At 40.9% G+C, this 17544-nt stretch overlaps 1 protein-coding gene across 1 annotated transcript in view; it reads right to left on the bottom strand.

Annotated features, from left to right (window-relative positions):
* Positions 1 to 8778, bottom strand: part of LOC123511845 — a 62382-nt gene extending 53604 nt beyond the window's left edge. The window contains exons 1-2 of the mRNA XM_045267897.1: positions 8640 to 8778; positions 748 to 809 (exon numbers count right to left, since the gene is read on the bottom strand). Of these exons, the coding sequence (XP_045123832.1) occupies positions 748 to 809; positions 8640 to 8778 (201 nt within the window). The remainder of the gene's footprint in view (positions 1 to 747; positions 810 to 8639) is intronic.
* Between the last annotated feature and the right edge of the window lie 8766 nt (positions 8779 to 17544).

Raw genomic sequence — 17544 nt, 5'->3', positions numbered from 1 at the left:
TGAGCAAACCGCTTCAGTTTGTTATTCTGGACCACGCCCATGACAAGGATCATCTTTTCTCCATATTATTGTATCACTACTACTACTACTTCTACTACTACTACTACTACTACTACTACTACTACTACTACTACTACTACTACTACTACTACTACTACTACTACTACCACCACTGCTGCTGCTACTACTACTACTACTACTACTACTACTACTACTACTACTATTGCTAATAATAATAATGATAATGATAACAATGATAATAATAATAATAATAATAATAACAGCAACAACAATAACACCACTACCACTACTTTTACTTCCACTTCCACTTCCCACTTCCACCACCACCACCACCACCACCACCACCACCACCACCACCACCACACCACCAATACTACTACTACTACTACTACCACCACTGGTGCTGGTGCTGCTGCCTACTACTACTACTACTACTACTACTACTACTACTACTACTGCTGCTACTGCACACTGGTACTGCTGCAACTACTACTACTACTACTACTATTACTACTACTACTATTACTACTACTATTGCTAATAACAATAATGATAATAATGATGACAATGATAATAATGATAATGATAATAACACCACTACCACTGCTGCTACTATTACTTCCACTTCCTACTTCCACCACCACCACCACCACCACCACCACTACTACTACTACTACTACTACTACTACTACTACTACTACTACTACTACTACTACTACTACATACATGAAACACGAGGGGTCGAGGAGATTCGTTGTCCCAGTTGAGATCCACGAGATGTTTGAGTCCTGCAAAAAGAAGTTAGCAATGAATTAGGAAGTGAAACAACGAAGGCAAGACAAAACATAGATAATCTGGACGGAACTCAAAAGGCGTTAGCATGTGTGTTGAGATGAGAGGTGAAAGTATAAATATAACGTTAGAAATGCAGCAAAAATAAGAGATCTTACGAGAAATACGAATATGTAGAGTGTATTCCAGAGATATGAACTGAAGATTTAAGTGATAAGTGGTACAGAACTGTAGAAATTTTGTGAGAAATAGAAATATCAACTGCGTGAGAGAGAGAGAGAGAGAGAGAGAGAGAGAGAGAGAGAGAGAACAAAAGCTTTCATGACTAAGTGAGAATAATTAAGTCTGCGAATAAGAAACATATATAGACAAGTAGCTATAATAACACAAGATAATTACAGAAGACATTAAGTGCGAGAGCTTTAACGATGCAGAGCATTAAAAATACATAAAAGATGAGAAAGAAGGGAAAGTGAAGGCATGATAAACACAAAGAGAAATCCATGGCTAGAGAACAAAGTTGCAACCCCCAAACAGTAACCTTGGAAAAGAAAATGTATTCATAAACACAAACAGAAAATCCTGGTTAAAAAGCACGCTAGCAACTCCCTCTAATTAAGAAAGAAATGCATTAAGAGAAGACATTTCACACACACACACACACACACACACCCGATAGCTCAGTGGTTAGAGCGCTGGCTTCACAAGCCAGATGACCGGGGTTCGATTCCCCGGCCGGGTGGAGATATTTGGGTGTCTCCCCTTTCACGTGTAGCCCCTGTTCACCTAGCAGTGAGTAGGTACGGGATGTAAATCGAGGGGTTGTGACCTTGTCCCGGTGTGTGGTGTGTGCCTGGTCTCAGGCCTATCCGAAGATCGGAAATAATGAGCTCTGAGCTCGTTCCGTAGGGTAACGTCTGGCTGTCTCGTCAGAGACTGCAGCAGATCAAACAGTGAAACACACACTCATGTCGTGTCTGCAAGTTGCACGATCTTGTTGCGTCCCTTATCATAAAGACTGCTTTGTGGGTTCAAGGGAACGCCTCTGATTTTTTTTTTTATTAACTTTACTTAAATATATTATTTACAAACATTTTCACTTTACGACCCTTACGACAACAAAGAAAACACGAAAACCACGAAATTTTCATCACTCTCTTCACGCAAGGTCCACCTTCAAATGCCTCAAATTCTGCCACATTATATCTTGAACTCAAATTCATTACACGTAATAACTTCATTGATAACAACATTTCTCTCTTCACGTAAACTTCTTCTAATGTTCCAGATTTCTTCACAATATTCCCGTTATCCAACTCAAATCACGCAATTTAAATTCAAAGATAAGATACATCCTAACACCCTACAATTTACCTTCCAATAAAAACAACACCCTACATAACCTACACATAACCATTTTTCCTTTATCAAAATATGACATCAACATTTTCTGTGCCTGCATTACAACTGTCTGGCTACACTTACTGATTTTGAGATAAGTGGCGCGCCCATTTTGACAGCTCTGTCTCGCTGTCGTCTCTCGCCTTCTCGGCGCTCTCGGCTTCTCTCCCTCTCTCTCTTACTCTTCCTAATATACACGCGTTACTTGACCTCTCGTCCATATCATTTACTTCTGGCGACCTCTGATTATCACCAGATATGGGGAGAAGGTTCCAGAAGCTTCTTGTAATCTACTGCTCGTCTCCGGTTGTGTTTGTTTTGTCATGACTCACCACCTCTTGTTGTTCTCCTCGGTGGTCACGGGACTTCTGATCTTTTTTTTTTATTTATACCATGTGGGCTTTTCACGGGAATTTATGGGCTAAAGGAGATACTTTTTAAGGTACCTCCTATTTCAAAGCCCATCCGCCAGGAAACCGTTGCCCCGAGTGAGGAAGCCCAACCTACACTCGGACCGTGGACAGGATTCGAACCCGTACGCTTGGAGACCCTTCGGACCCCAAAGAACGCATGGTTCCACTGCACCACGGCGGCCCAAATCACTAATCTATCAGATTAGTGATAGCGTCTTATGATCTTGGTACCTGCTTTCATATCTCTCATGTTTCTTCATTTATTATCCTCCTTCTTACTTCCATCTTCATCTTTTCATTCTTGTTATCTTCTTTCTTATGTATTTCTTTTCTTCTCAATTTTCATGTCACAACACACACACACACACACACACACACACACACACACACACACACACACACACACAGAGAGAGAGAGAGAGAGAGAGAGAGCGAGCGAGCGAGCATACACTAAAGGCGGCGTCACACTAGCACTTTTTCCGTCGTCTTTTTACTCTTCTGTCAACTCTTTCCGTCGTCTTGAGTCAGACGGAACGCATCGTTTTCGTCTAGCGCCAATTTTTAGTCAAAATAAGAACTATGGTTTCTAATCAACACTTTTATTAAAAAATTTTTTTTTTTGTTAAACGGAAGAATGCTATTATCATGACAAGAAATTTAAATGAGTTGATGAATATATATTTGTATACATATTTTTTTCTTCTAGCCTAGCAATGAAAAGTTCCTCAGTTGTTTGTGTACATTTCCAAGGGAGTGCGAATGTGCGACGCTTTTGAATATTTCCAAGGCAACTTCCAAGTAGCTGGCCAAGATGAGCAGTGTACAAAACACACTGACGAATTTCTCATAGAGAGTATTAGAGGTCACCGTTGCCTTTGGGATCACAGAACAGCTGATTACATTATAAGGTGCAAAAAAGCCGCGGCTTGCTGGAGTGAATGAGGAGCCTTGTTTGTTTACAATCGACAAGCGCGGCAAAGGCGGAAGCAAGCTTGTGTGTGACGGCCACCGTCTGCAAAAGTTGACAGTCGTCAGAAAATTGACAGAAAAAGAAGACGGAAAAGTGCTAGTGTGACGCCGCCTTAAGAAACATTACACTACACTCAGCCCCCTCCCTGCAACAAAAAAAAAAAAAAAATAAATAAATAAATGAAAATAAAAAATAGATAGATGAATGAATGAAAATAAAATAAAGTTAAGGCTAAGAAAATACATTAAATCTTAAAACAAACCCATTGATAGAAGTGAACGATAAGACACAGGTAACACAGTGCTTAGTGACGCACCAATGAAGTAAGGCGACTTGTCTGACTCTATCTCGCCAATGCCAGTCATCGGGTCAGTACGGGACGGATTGCGATTATTGGAAGGGTTGGTATAGGCAGCCAGGAGCCAGCCTTTCTCACTCTCCTCGGTGGACAGCTGGCAGTGTACCTGGAGAGAGAGAGAGAGAGAGAGAGAGAGCGATGATATGATGATAATAGTTATGTCCTGTGTATTTTTAGAGGATTGCCTATATATATGGTAACAAATAAAAGCGCCAACACATACAGAGCAGAAAAAAAATGTAAGGCACAAAGAAAAATAGAGATGAATGGATAAAAAAAAAAGAGAGATAAAAAAAAAGTGACAGAGACAAAGACCAAAGAGAAAGCAAGGAAGACCGCGTGACACATGGCCACCTTTATATGAAGGTGAAAAATGAGTGTTGATGATCATGTTGTTATTTCCCTTCCTATTGATTGTACTCCGTGCTCCCGTGGCTCTGTTGACACGTATGGAGAGCTCAACTAAGCCACTATGTCATATTCTGTAGTAGTAATAGTAGTAGTAGTAGTAGTAGTAGTGGTAGTAAAAATAATAAATAGTAATAATAATAATAATGATAATAATGATAGTAATAATGATAAAAATAAAAATTATTGTAGTAGTAGTAGTAGTAGTAGTTGTAATATTATTTGTAGAACTTGTGGTGTTTATAATTTCTGCTGGTAAATAGAAGACTTAGTAGTAGAAAAGACGGCAAACACACACACACACACACACACACACACACACACACACACACACACACACATCTCCGTGAAAATTAATATTAACTTTTGTGTCTAAATTTATAACTGTTTACACTTTAGCGCTACATTTCTTCCCATCTCCATCACTGACTCACTCGCTGCCATTCTTTACCTGCCCTCTATCACTTTACTTTCTTCATTATAAGCATTACAGCAGTTTCAAAGTGAACGTGTGTGTGTGTGTGTGTGTGTGTGTGTGTGTGTGTGTGTGTGTGTGTGTGTGTGTGTGTGTGTCGTGCTGGAAGACTATACAGCACGATACAGTCATCAGTCCCTTCCCTTATTCGTTCGTTAATTATTTAGTCACTGATATACATTCTTTTCTCCCTTTTTTCTCTCCGTTTCGTGTGTATACTATCACACTCATACCTTCCCTCCCGCCTCCGTTTCTTGCCGGTCCAACACATTAACTCTCTCTCTCTCTCTCTCTCTCTCTCTCTCTCTCTCTCTCTCTCTCTCTCTCTCTCTCTCTCTCTCTCTCTCTCTCTCTCTCTCTCTCTCTGTGTGTGTGTGTGTGTGTGTGTGTGTGTGTGTGTGTGTGTGTGTGTGTGTATTTGCCGTCTTTTCTACTACTAAGTCTTCTATTTACCCGCAGAAATTATAAACACCATAAGTTCTACAAATTATATTATACTACTACTACTGCTATTACTACTACTACTACTACTACTACTACTACTACTACTACAGAATATGACATAGTGGCTTAGTTGAGCTCTCCATACGTGTCAACAGAGCCACGGGAGCACGGAGTACAATCAATAGGAAGGGAAATAATAACAACATGATCATCAACACTCATTTTTCACCTTCATATAAAGGTGGCCATGTGTCACGCGGTCTTCCTTGCTTTCTCTTTGGTCTTTGTCTCTCTTTGTCACTTTTTTCTCCTTTATTCTTTTTTTCTCTTTTCTTTTTTTTTATCCATCCATCTCTATTTTCCTTTGTGCCCTACATCTTTTTTTTCTGCTCTTCTTTCTTTTCTGTGTTTCTTTTGTTCTTTCATTCTTTCACTTAGTCACTACTTCCCTTCTTTCTTCCCTTCCCTTTTCCTCCTCTCTCCTTCATTTTCTTTTCGATTTTCTTCCTATTTTTCCTTCCTTCCTTTCTTTTTTTTTTATATTTCCTTCCTCTTCATCCATTTATTTACTCATTTCCTCAATTCTTCTACCCTTTTCCTTTTCTCACCTTCACTCGTTCTTTTCTTTACCTCCTCCTCTTTTTTCCACTTCACTTCCCTTCTCTCCCTCGTTTCCTCTTCTGTTCTATTTCTTTCCTTCCTTCTTTCTTTTGCTTCCTCTGTTTATTTCTTTTCTCATATCCTCCCTCGTTCTTTTTGTATTCTTCTTTCATTTAATTTTGCTTCCTTTCTCCTCTTCCTTCCAGTTATCTTAGTCTTTGCTTCCCTAGTACCCTTTTTTAATTTTCTCACCTCTTAATGTTACTTTCCATTGTTCTTTTCATTCCTCTTTCTCCCTTTTCCAATTTAATTTCCTCTGTCTTTCCTTCTTTCTAATTTGCTTGCCTCCTTCATTTCTCTACCCCAGTAAACCCACAAAAATATCCACCAAAACTCACCTAAAAATTCACAGAAACCCACTTGGATCTATTAAAACCCCATTAAATCCTTCAAAACCCCAGTAAACCTACCAAAACTTACTTATCACTGAACTTCCCCCCTCCTTCTCCCCTTGGCTTCCTTCCTTCCACCCTGTTACTGAACCTCCCCACTCCTTCTTCCCTTGGCTTCCTTCCTTTCACCCTGTTATTCTCATTCTCTCCCACTTCTCTTTCATCTTCGTCATCATATCCACTCACTCATCCTCCCAGCTCATGCCTTTCCTTTCGTGGCCTCACCTTAAGTGGATTATAGATTTTTTCGCCAGCAGGATAGATGAAGAAGTCTCCTTCGGTAGTATGGCCTAAAGAATTGATATCGGTGCAGTCTCTGGGCAAGGGGCAATCTGTGAGAGAGAGAGAGAGAGAGAGAGAGAGAGAGAGAGAGAGAGAGAGGTTATAGGGTAGACATAAGTTGGTAGGTAGGTTAGGACAAACGCGCGCGCACACACACACACACACACACACACACACACACACACACACACACACACACACACACTCTCTCTCTCTCTCTCTCTCTCTCTCTCTCTCTCTCTCTCTCTCTCTCTCTCTCTCTCTCTCTCTCTCTCTCTCTCTCTCTCTCTCTCTCTCTCTCTCTCTCTCTCTCTCTCTCTCATATTTCTTCCTCCTCCTCACTTTACTTTTTTGTTTATTGTTTCTTCTCTTTTCTTCAGTTTATTTTTCTCAGGTTTTCTCGCTTCATCTATATTCATTTTATTTCCTCATATCTTCTCTGTTTTATCGACTGTATTTTCTTTCCATTCTCTTCTTTTCTTTTCACTCGTAATTAATTCTTCTCTAAATCTCCCGTATTTTTTTCACCCTTCTATTTCTTCTTTATATTTAGCTTAGGTTTTCTCTTCCTTCATTTCTATTTTTTTTTTTTTTTTTACTCTTCCTTCAAATTCTAAGCTTAATTTTCTCTTCCTCCTTAGTTTTTTTTTTTTTTTTTTTAACGTTATGGCCTATAGCGCCTGTAGGCATACTTGAATAATATATGTGGGAAGCGCTGTTAAGCTTCCTCCCATTAGTGGCGCAGGCAAATTTATTTATAGTGGTGCCCATATTAGGGCCCATATCACCACCCAAGCGCATCTTTGGTGTAACCACCTAGAACCTGGGTATTACGGTGACATGTAGGTAACTTTAAACCAATCGACAAATCGCATAGCTTCAAAAGTGGTATGTGGTGCTATTCCAGCCTACGCGTGGATGTCTGCTCGATCCCACGCTGACCACCTTATCCTCTACACCACCGCCTCTTTCATACTCTCTCTCTCTCTCTCTCTCTCTCTCTCTCTCTCTCTCTCTCTCTCTCTTATGTTTTTTATCTTATTTTTTCCCCCTTGCCTTCCTTCTCTTCATTTTGTGTATCTACCTTCCTCTTTACTCATCTGTTCATTTTGTCTCCGATTCTCCATTACTAATATCCATAGGACTTTCATATCCATTCTTACCCATTCAATTCTTTACATCCTTTCAATCCATCCACTTCCTTCAACCATTTTATCTGTTTGTATTTCCTTACGTTTTTTTTTTTTTTTTATCACAGTTACTATGATATCTTTTACTTTATCACTGTCAGTTATGCATTTTTTCATCTATTTTTCATTGATCTATTTTTTTCACTGGTAATTCTAGTTTATTTAATGCGATGTTGTTATGTGTTACTAAAAAAATGTATCTCCGTTGTGATTTATGTTTAGTGACAGACTCATGATACACGCCGACTGATGGTTGTATATATATTGTCACCAAATAAATGGATGACCTACTCCTTCCTAATAGATCTTGGCTTCAATGTACCCATTCTTTATAATATTCAAGTACTGTGCATTTACGAACTATCAGTCATATCATTCTTAACTTTTTATGGATGTGTATATGTATGTATGTATGTATGTACGAGTATGTATGTTTTGGTCTATCAGTAGAAGTATCAATTAACTTATCTATCTGTACTATATATGTATGTACAGTGTGTATCTACAGTATATAACTCTTTGAATATCTATCTGTCTATCTATCACTCATTTTTCCTTCAGCCATTGTTTTAATATCATAGTTCCTTTTCTTTCACTCCTGCACTTTGTTCTTTCACACAATCGTTCTCCAGTATTCAAATTTCCCTCTCGTACTCATATTTCTCCCTCCAGTGCTACATTACCTTTTACCCACCACATTCATATCCATCCCATTGCTATAATTCTACCATTCCTCACTCATTCCCCTCAACCGCAACACTTATTTCCTATTCCACTTCCATTCTAATCTTTCCATTGATTCCCACTCATTGCTCAAGTCACACCACCCTTACCTTCATCACACATATCCAATAGCGCAGTCCAGTTCCCTTCGAAACACTGGGATAGCTTCTCCTTGTCCCTGGAGACCCACGAGTAGCCCGGTGTGGTGCAGGTGTAGATCGCAGCCTCTCCTTCTTTTAGTATGACCATCTCAGCGTTAGTTACAGCGGGAGGAGGTTCAGTGCAGTTGGTCTGTTTTTCGTTCTCTTCTGCTTAGGGAGAAAGAGAGAGAGAGAGAGAGAGAGAGAGAGAGAGAGAGAGTTGGGGAGAATTAGTGTTGTGAGGGGAGAGTGTGGATGGAAAATTGTGCAGTAAAACCGTGTAGGAGTGAAGGAAAAGATACGATAGTAAAGTAATGAAGAACAGGAAGTGATTGATTGATGTATTAGATAGGTAGGTAGATAGATTCGTAGATAGATGATAAAGATTTATTGATAGAGCCATTAAGAGAGAGAGAGAGAGAGAGAGAGAGAGAGAGAGAGAGAGAGAGTGTCATTTTTCTGTTTCAAGTTGTAATTGAACATTTTTGTCTTAATCAAGGTTTATTGCCATCCATTTGTAAACACTATGGCCCACGCATGCATTGAAACATCAGTAGTAATTGTTCTCCATTTATATTCAGGTACTCTCATACATGTATCATGACACGCACACACACACACACACACACACACACACACACACACACACACACACACACACACACACACACACACACACACACACACATCGCGTAGTGTAGTGGTTAGCACGCTCGACTCACAATCGAGAGGGCCGGGTTTGAGTCCCGGTAAGTGGCGAGGCAAATGTGTGGCCCCTGTTCACGTAGCAGTAAATAGGTACCGGATGTAACTCGAGGGGTTGTGGCCTCGCTTTCCCGGTGTGTGTTGTGTATTGACACCTCCCTCAACTTTTTCTACATTAACTTCTGCAACATTCGCGGTCTCACATCTAATTTTCGATGTGTGGACCACCACCTCTCCTGTACTAAACCTCATTTTTTCCTCACTGAAGGCAACTGACAGTAGCCCTTCTCTATTCTCTCCTATTTTCTCTATTCTCATTTTTGTTCTATAGCTGGATGTTGCGTCTATGTGCGCAATGACTTAACTTACTCTCGTGCCCATGCTCTCGAGTCTTCCGAGAGCGTGGGCACTCTCGAACTAAATTTATATGTGCTGTCAATCTCTCCCCTAACTCCTCTGACTATGGTAAATTCTTTGACTTCCAAAGTGTAGCACATTCTGTCCCTCTACCCTTTCGCGGAGATCTCCATCCTGGGAGATTTCAATGTTCACCAGCAGATTTGGCTTTCCTCTCCCTTCACTGACCATCCTGGTGAACTGGCCTTCAACTTTGCTATCCTCCATGACCTAGAGCAACGGGTGCAACATCCTACTCGTATTCCTGACCGTCTTGGAGATACGCAAATCATTCTTGATCTCTTCCTCACCTCTAATCTCTCTGCTTATGCTGTCACCCTATCTACTCCGTTGGGCTTCTCCGATCTCAATCTCATCTCTGTATCTTGTCCTATTTCTCCAATCCCTTACCAGAATCCCCCTAAGCAAAGGTGCCTCTGGCGTTTTGCCTCTGCCAGGTTGGAGGACCTGAGAAGGTATTATGCTGATCTTCCTTGGAATGATTACTGTACCCATGTCAAAAAACCCATCTCTTTGTGCTGAACGCATAACAGAGATGATAGTGTCTGGCATGGAGGCGTATAGTACATTCCTCATTCCTTTTCTCAACCTAAACCTTCTAAACCTTGGTTTGACACAGCCTGTTCTCATGCAATACATGATAGAGATGTTGCCCACAAAAGGTACTTGAGCCTTCCATCTGAATCTCATGCACTTTATATTTCTGCCCAGAATCATGCCAAGTCTGCTTTTCAGTTTGCCAAACACTCGTTTCATAAATAGAAAATGTCAAAATCTCTCAAACTCTAACTCCCCTCGTGACTTCTGGCATCTAGCCAAAAACATCTCAAATAACTTCACTTCTTCATCTTTCCCTCTTCTATTTCATCCTGATGTCACCACTGCCATCTCTTCTGTCTCTAAAGCTGAACTCTTCTCTCAGGCCTGTGCTAACAACTTCACCTTGGATGATTCTGGGCTTGTCCCTCCCTCTCCTCCTCCCTCTGACTATTTCATGTCTTCAATCAAAATTCGTAATGATGTTTTCCATGCCCTCTGTGGCTTAGACCCTCGGAAGGCTTATGGACCTGATGGAGTCCCTCCTATTGTTCTCAAAAACTGTGCTTCCGTGCTTACACCTTGCGTGGCCAAACTCTTTCAACTTTGTCTATCGACTTCTACCTTTCCTTCTTGCTGGAAGTTTGCCTACATTCAGCCTGTTCCTAAAAAGGGTGACCGTTCTAATCCCTCAAACTACCGTCCTATAGCTTTAATCTCTTGCTTGTCTAAAGTTTTTAATCTATCCTGAATAGGAAGATTCTTAAACATCTGTCACTTCACAATCTTCTATCTGATCGCCAGTATGGCTTCCGTCAAGGTCGCTCTACTGGTGATCTTCTGGCTTTCCTTACTGAGTCTTGGTCATCCTCTTTTAGAAATTTCGGTGAAACTTTTGCTGTCGCATTAGACATATCAAAAGCTTTTGATAGAGTCTGGCACAAAGCTTTGATCTCCAAACTGCCCTCCTACTGTTTCTATCCTTCTCTCTGCAACTTTATCTCTCTCTCTCTCTCTCTCTCTCTCTCTCTCTCTCTCTCTCTCTCTCTCTCTCTCTCTCTCTCTCTCTCTCTCTCTCTCTCTCTCTCTCCATCCTTATTTGTTCCTCTTTGACGCCTTAGCCCATGTCATCATAGCGAAACTGTCTAAACTTACTTGAGTAATAAAGCACACAAAAAATAGGAATATAAGCACAGAATTATAAAAGCTCTAGTCTGAGTGTGGTTGATTAGTTAGTGAGGTGCCACAGGAATCAGTTTTTGGGCCATTGTTGTTTTGCAATATATATTAATTACTTGGATAGTGGAATTAGTGATGCTATATAGTAGATTTTGCGTACGACACGAAGATTGCTTGGTTAAGTAGGTCAGCTTCAGATGCCATCGTCTTGTAGGCAGATTTGAATAAGATGAATGAATGAGTAAAGAGATGAGAAATGCAGTTTAATATTAAGGAATGTTGAGTAAGCACTAAGTGTAGGGAAGCGGTGGCACAGTGGATAAGGTGGTGAGCGTGGGATCGGGCAAACGTCCACGCGTAGGTTCGAATCCCACCACGTATAGCCTTAAACACTTTGCCATTTGTCGAGTGGTTTAAAGTTACCTACATATCACCGTGATACCCAGGTTCTAGGTGGTTACACCCATGATGAGTTTCAGGGGTGATATGGTCTCTATTATGGGTACCACTATAAATAAAATTGCCTGCGTCACTAATGGGCGGAAGTGGAACAGCGCTTCCCATACACTCTTCAAGTGTGCCTACAGTCGCTATAGGCCTTAACGTAAAAAAATAATAATAAATAAAATATTAGGTACTCAAAAAACCATGAACCTCTAGTTACTAGTAGGTTTAGAGTTTGAAAAAGATTTATGTTATAATTAGCTCTGATTTCCCTCTAAGAAAACAATACATAGCGACTAGAAATACGGCAAATAGAGTACTAGGATTAATTTGTAGGAATGTTAAAAGCAGGAGTCCCGAAGTAATATTAAATTTACATTTAGTGTTGGTCAGACCGCATCTAGATTATGTTGTGCAGTTCTGGTTCCACATTATAGGAAGGATATATTAGAATCAATGCAAAGGAGAATGTCTTAAAGGATACAGGAGAGTTTTTATGTAAGATGGAAAAGCTGGCAAAGGCAACACAAAAAGATATAAAAAAGAAAAAGGCCCATTTAGTTTCCAGCCCCCTTGCAGGTCCGAAAGAGTTAGCCTATAGTAAATGATAAATGTCTCAAAGCCTCCCTCTTAAATGAAATCAACCTTGGAAGTTGGAAATACAGAAGCAAGCAGGGAGCTGCAGATTTTACCAGAGGGAGGTATGAATGATCAAGATTTCTGGTTGGACAGAATAGGGGTGAGGGGAGAAAGAAAACCTTTTGGTGCGAGGCCACAGGAGGTCGGGAGGCATGCAGTTAGTAAAATCAAAAGAGCAGTTAGCATAAAAAAAGCGGTAGAAGATAGCTAGAGATGCAACATTCTGGAGGTAAGAAAGAGGCTGAACACAATCAGTTAGAGGAGAGGAGTTGGTGAGACGAAAAGCTTTTGATTCCACCCTATCTAATAAAACTGTGTAAGTGGAACCCCCCATACATGCGAAGAGTACTCCATACATGGGCGGATAAGGTCTATGTACAGAGTTAGCAGTTGGAGGGGCGAAAAAAAAACTGGCAGAAACGCCTCAGAACGCCTAACTTCATACAAACTGTTTTAGTAAGAGACGAGATGTGAAGTTTCCAGTTTAGATTATGAGTAAAAGACAGACCAAGGATATCAGTGCGGAAGAGGGAGACAATTAAGTGTCATTGAAGAAGAGGGATAGTTGTCTGGAAGGTTGTGTCGAGTTGATAAATGGAGTTACTGAGTTTTTGAGGCATTGAAAACTACTAAGTTTTCTCTGGCCCAATCAGAAATCTTAGAAAGATCAGAAGTCAGGCATTCTGTGGGGTCCCTGCGTGATCTGTTGATTTCCTGAAGGGTTGGTCGTCTCTGAAAAGAAGTGGAAAGGTGTAGGGTGGTATCATCAGCGTAGGAGTGGATAGGGCAAGAAGTTTGGTTAAGAAAATCATTAATGAATAATAGAAAGAGAGTGGATGATAGGACAGAACCCTGAGGAACACCACTGTTAATAGATTTTGGAGAAGAACAGTGGCCGTCTACCACAGCAGCAATAGAACGGTTGGAGAGGAAACTTGAAATACAATTGCGGAGAAGGATAGAAACGATAGGTCGGTAGTTTTGAGATGAAAGTTTTGTGCCAGACTCTATCAAAAGCTTTTGATATGTTTAAGGCAACAGCAAAAGTGTCACTTAAATTTCTATAAGAGGATGACCTCTGTATGGAAAGCCAGATCATCAGTAGAGCGGCCTTGACAGAAACCGTACTAACGATCAGATAGAAGATTGTGAAGTGACAAATGTTTAAGAATCTTTCTATTGAGGATAGATTAAAAAACTTTAGACGAGCAAGAGATTCAAGCTATAGGGCGGTAGTTTGAGGGATCAGAATGGTAACCCTTTTAAGGAAAAGGTTGAACGTAGGCAAATAGACAGAGTTGGAAAAGCTTAGCCAGGCAAGGGGCAAGCAGGGAGGCACAGTTCTTGAGAACAATAGAGGAACCCCATCAGGTCCATAAGTCTTCTGAGGGTTTAGGTCAGTGAGGGCATGGAAAACATCATTTCGAAGAATTTTGATTGTAGGCATGAAATAGTCAGAGGAAGTAGGAGAGGAAGGGAGAAGCCCAGAATCATTCAAGGTAGAGTTATTCGCAAAAGTGTGAGAGGACAGTTCAGCTTTAGAGACAGGTTATGGCAGTGGTGCCATCAGGATGAAATAAAGGAGGGAAAGATGAAGTAAAGTTATTGGAGATGTTTTTGGCCAGATGCTAGAGGTCTCCAGTAGAGTTGGAGTTTGAAAGAATTTGATATTTTCTATTTATGAAGGAGTGTCTGGCAAGTTGAAGAACAGACTTGGCATGATTCCAGGCAGAAATATAAAGTGCATGAGATTCAGGTGATGGAAGGCTCAAGTACCTTTTGTGGGCAACCTCTCTATCATGTATAGCACGAGAACAGGCTGTGTTAAACCAAGGTTTAGAAGGTTTAGGTTGAGAAAAAAGTGAGGAATGTACTCCTCCATGCCGGACAATATCACCTCTGTTATGCGTTCAGCACAGTGAGATAGGTCTCTGACATGGAAACAGTAATCATTCCAGGGAAAATCAGCATAATACCTCCTCAGGTTACCCCAACTGGCAGAGGCAAAACGCCAAAGGCACCTCCTCTTTGAGGGAACCTGAGTAGCGGTTGGAGAAATAGGACAAGATACAGAAATGAGATTGTGATCGGAGGAGCCCAACAATGAAGAGAGTAACAGCATAAGCTGAAGGATTAGAGGTGAGGAAGAGACCAAGAATGTTGGGCGTGTCTCCAAGACGGTCAGGAACACGAGTATAGGGTGTTGCACCAGTTGCTCTAGGTCATGGAGGATAGCAAAGTTGAAGGCTAGTTCACCAGGATGGTCAGTGAAGGGAGAGGAAAGCCAAATCTGCTGGTGAACATTGAAATCTCCAAGGATGGAAATCTCCATGAAAGGAGAGAGAGAGAGAGAAATGTGCTGCACTTTAGGGATTAAATGGTCAAAGAATCTCTTATTGTCAGAGGAGTTAGGGGAGAGATAGACATCACAGATAAGTTTAGTCAGAGAGTGACTTTTGAGTTGAAACCAGATGGTGGAATACTCAGAAGCTTCAAGAGTGTGGGCAAGAGAGCAATAGGCACAACATCAAGCTTTGGAACAAAATGAGGATAGAGAAAGAAGGGAACAGAGAAGGGGCTACTGTCAGTTGCCTCAGACAGCTGTGTTTCAGTGAGGAAAAGAAGATGAGGTTTAGTAGAGGAGAGATGGTGTTCTACAGATTGAAAATTCGGTCTAAGACCGCTAATGTTGCAGAAGTTAATGAAGAAAAGTTGATGGAGGTGTCAAGACATTCATGGTCGATACTGAGAGAGCAGTCCGACCTGGGGATTTATGGTCCCCTCCCCTGAAGGGGAATCCGAAGCTGGATTTGGATTTTTTTATCTTAAGTGAATGGAGTGTTGGTGTGTAATTCACCTCGGTGGCCTGCTGGTCACCCAGCCAGTCTTTCCCATTACGGAGCGAGCTCATAGCTCATAGACCGATCTTCAGGTAGAAATGAGACTACAACACACTCCACACACCGGTAAAGCGAGGCCACAACCCCTCGAGTTACATCCAGTGTCTATTTGCTGATAGGTGAACAGGGGCCACACTTAAGAGGCTTGCCTATTTGCCTCGCCGCCCTGGGACTCGAACCCGGCCCTCTCGATTGTGAGTCGAGCATGCTAACCACTACACTACGCGGTTTGTGTGTGTGTGTGTGTGTGTGTGTGTGTGTGTGTGTGTGTGTGTGTGTTAGTAGTAGTAAATGCATGCAGTTTTTTGTGAAGGAGGAGAGTTGTCTTTAGAGGGTAGGCTGTAAATGCCTCCTTGAGTTGTGAAACACAAAGGGAAAGGTTCAACGAATTGACGACCTGCTTTAATGGTAGGTTTACAGCACTCCTGAACTGATATTGATCAGTACTGGGAAGACCAGAACAGTTCCAGAGGAGAACTAGTGCTACTAGACCTTGCTGAGAGTAAATGATCGTTTCAGTTTGTTTCTGCTACCTCCTATGTTCCTTACGAAACGAAATCGAAGACGGTAAATTTGCAATTCTTAGAGAGTCCTGATAAAAGTATTTAAGTGGTGTAGGCGTTATAATAAAGTGGACCTCAGCAAAACTTTTAGGATCAGTAGACAGGATAGAACCGAAAATAATGGGTTCAAGCTTGAAAAATATTATGTTTAAGAAAGGGATCGGAAAGAATAGGTTCTCAAATAGTGGTAGATGAGTGAAAGGGTCTCAGTTATCAGAATGTTAGTGTTCCTTCATGAGGCAGCTTTAAAAGAAGATTAGACATATATATGAGTGGAATGATAGATGGAAATAGGTACGTTGTTATATACTTGGACTGCCACGTGTAGGCCTGACGGCTTCTTGCAATTTCCCTTAGATTCTTACGTTGTTATGAAACTTCAAGAAGCTCAGAGGCTTGTAGTACTCGTACGTGTTAGACCCTTTACGAAACATATCTTTTGTATCCATCCATCATCCATGTCCATATTAGTTACGAGTTAGGTGAGAGTATGTCATCAACACTTTGAGATACATTTCCTTACTTGTTTTTAATGTTCTGTTATCACGACCACACAGACTTTTCTTTTCGCTTTTTATCCACTTCTGAATGTTATACCGCCTACAAATTGACCCTCTGATCTAATTTCCTTATTTTTTTTTTCCTTGTTTATAGCTGTGATGAGTTTTTACAATGCTTCTAATGCTATGTGGCGTTGCATATCGCAGTGAACGTGTTAAATCTATCTTTTTGAAGTTGGGATCCTAACCACACTCCATTCAGTCCAACTTGTCTGCCTCCTCCGTGTAACTTTCATTCCTCGCCCGTTCATTTCATACTAGGGGTGATGGAAAAGGGATTATTTAACTTCAACTCATTCTCGTTCCTATTCTGTTCACCTCATTAATGCTCGAGTTTTAATAAGGTAACGCTGGACACACTCTATAATGCATTTTAATCCTGTCTCCATACACACACACACACACACACATGAAAAAATAAGTAAATAGTAATAGTAATGATAAAAAAATATTCTCTCTCTCTCTCTCTCTCTCTCTCTCTCTCTCTCTCTCTCTCTCTCTCTCTCTCTCTCTCTCTCGGCCATATTCAGAAACTCTTTGCTTTCTCACCGTGACAATTTTTGAAGTCCCCAAAGACGATTAGCCAGGTTTTCAAGACAGTTTCTCCTTATGACAAAGTAGAAATCTTGCAAATCCGTGACCAGAACCATAAAGATACCTTTTAAAAGCACGAGTATCTTCAAATAGATCCTTTGAAAATAGTCGTCGTCGAGAGAGCAAAGCGTTTCTGATTACGGGTCTCTGTCAAACACACACACACACACACACACACACACACACACACACACACACACACACACACACACACACACACACACACACACACACACACACTAGAACTGTCCCACGTCAACTAATTCTTAAAAAGTTGTATAGCTGAGACTGGAAAGTATTTATAGGGCGATCTCTATGGTTATATGGTGAGAGATTA

The sequence above is a fragment of the Portunus trituberculatus genome, chromosome 32 (assembly GCF_017591435.1).
Source record: "Portunus trituberculatus isolate SZX2019 chromosome 32, ASM1759143v1, whole genome shotgun sequence".
In the NCBI taxonomy this organism is placed as follows: domain Eukaryota; kingdom Metazoa; phylum Arthropoda; class Malacostraca; order Decapoda; family Portunidae; genus Portunus; species Portunus trituberculatus.
This window is presented reverse-complemented; position numbering and strand designations above follow the sequence as displayed.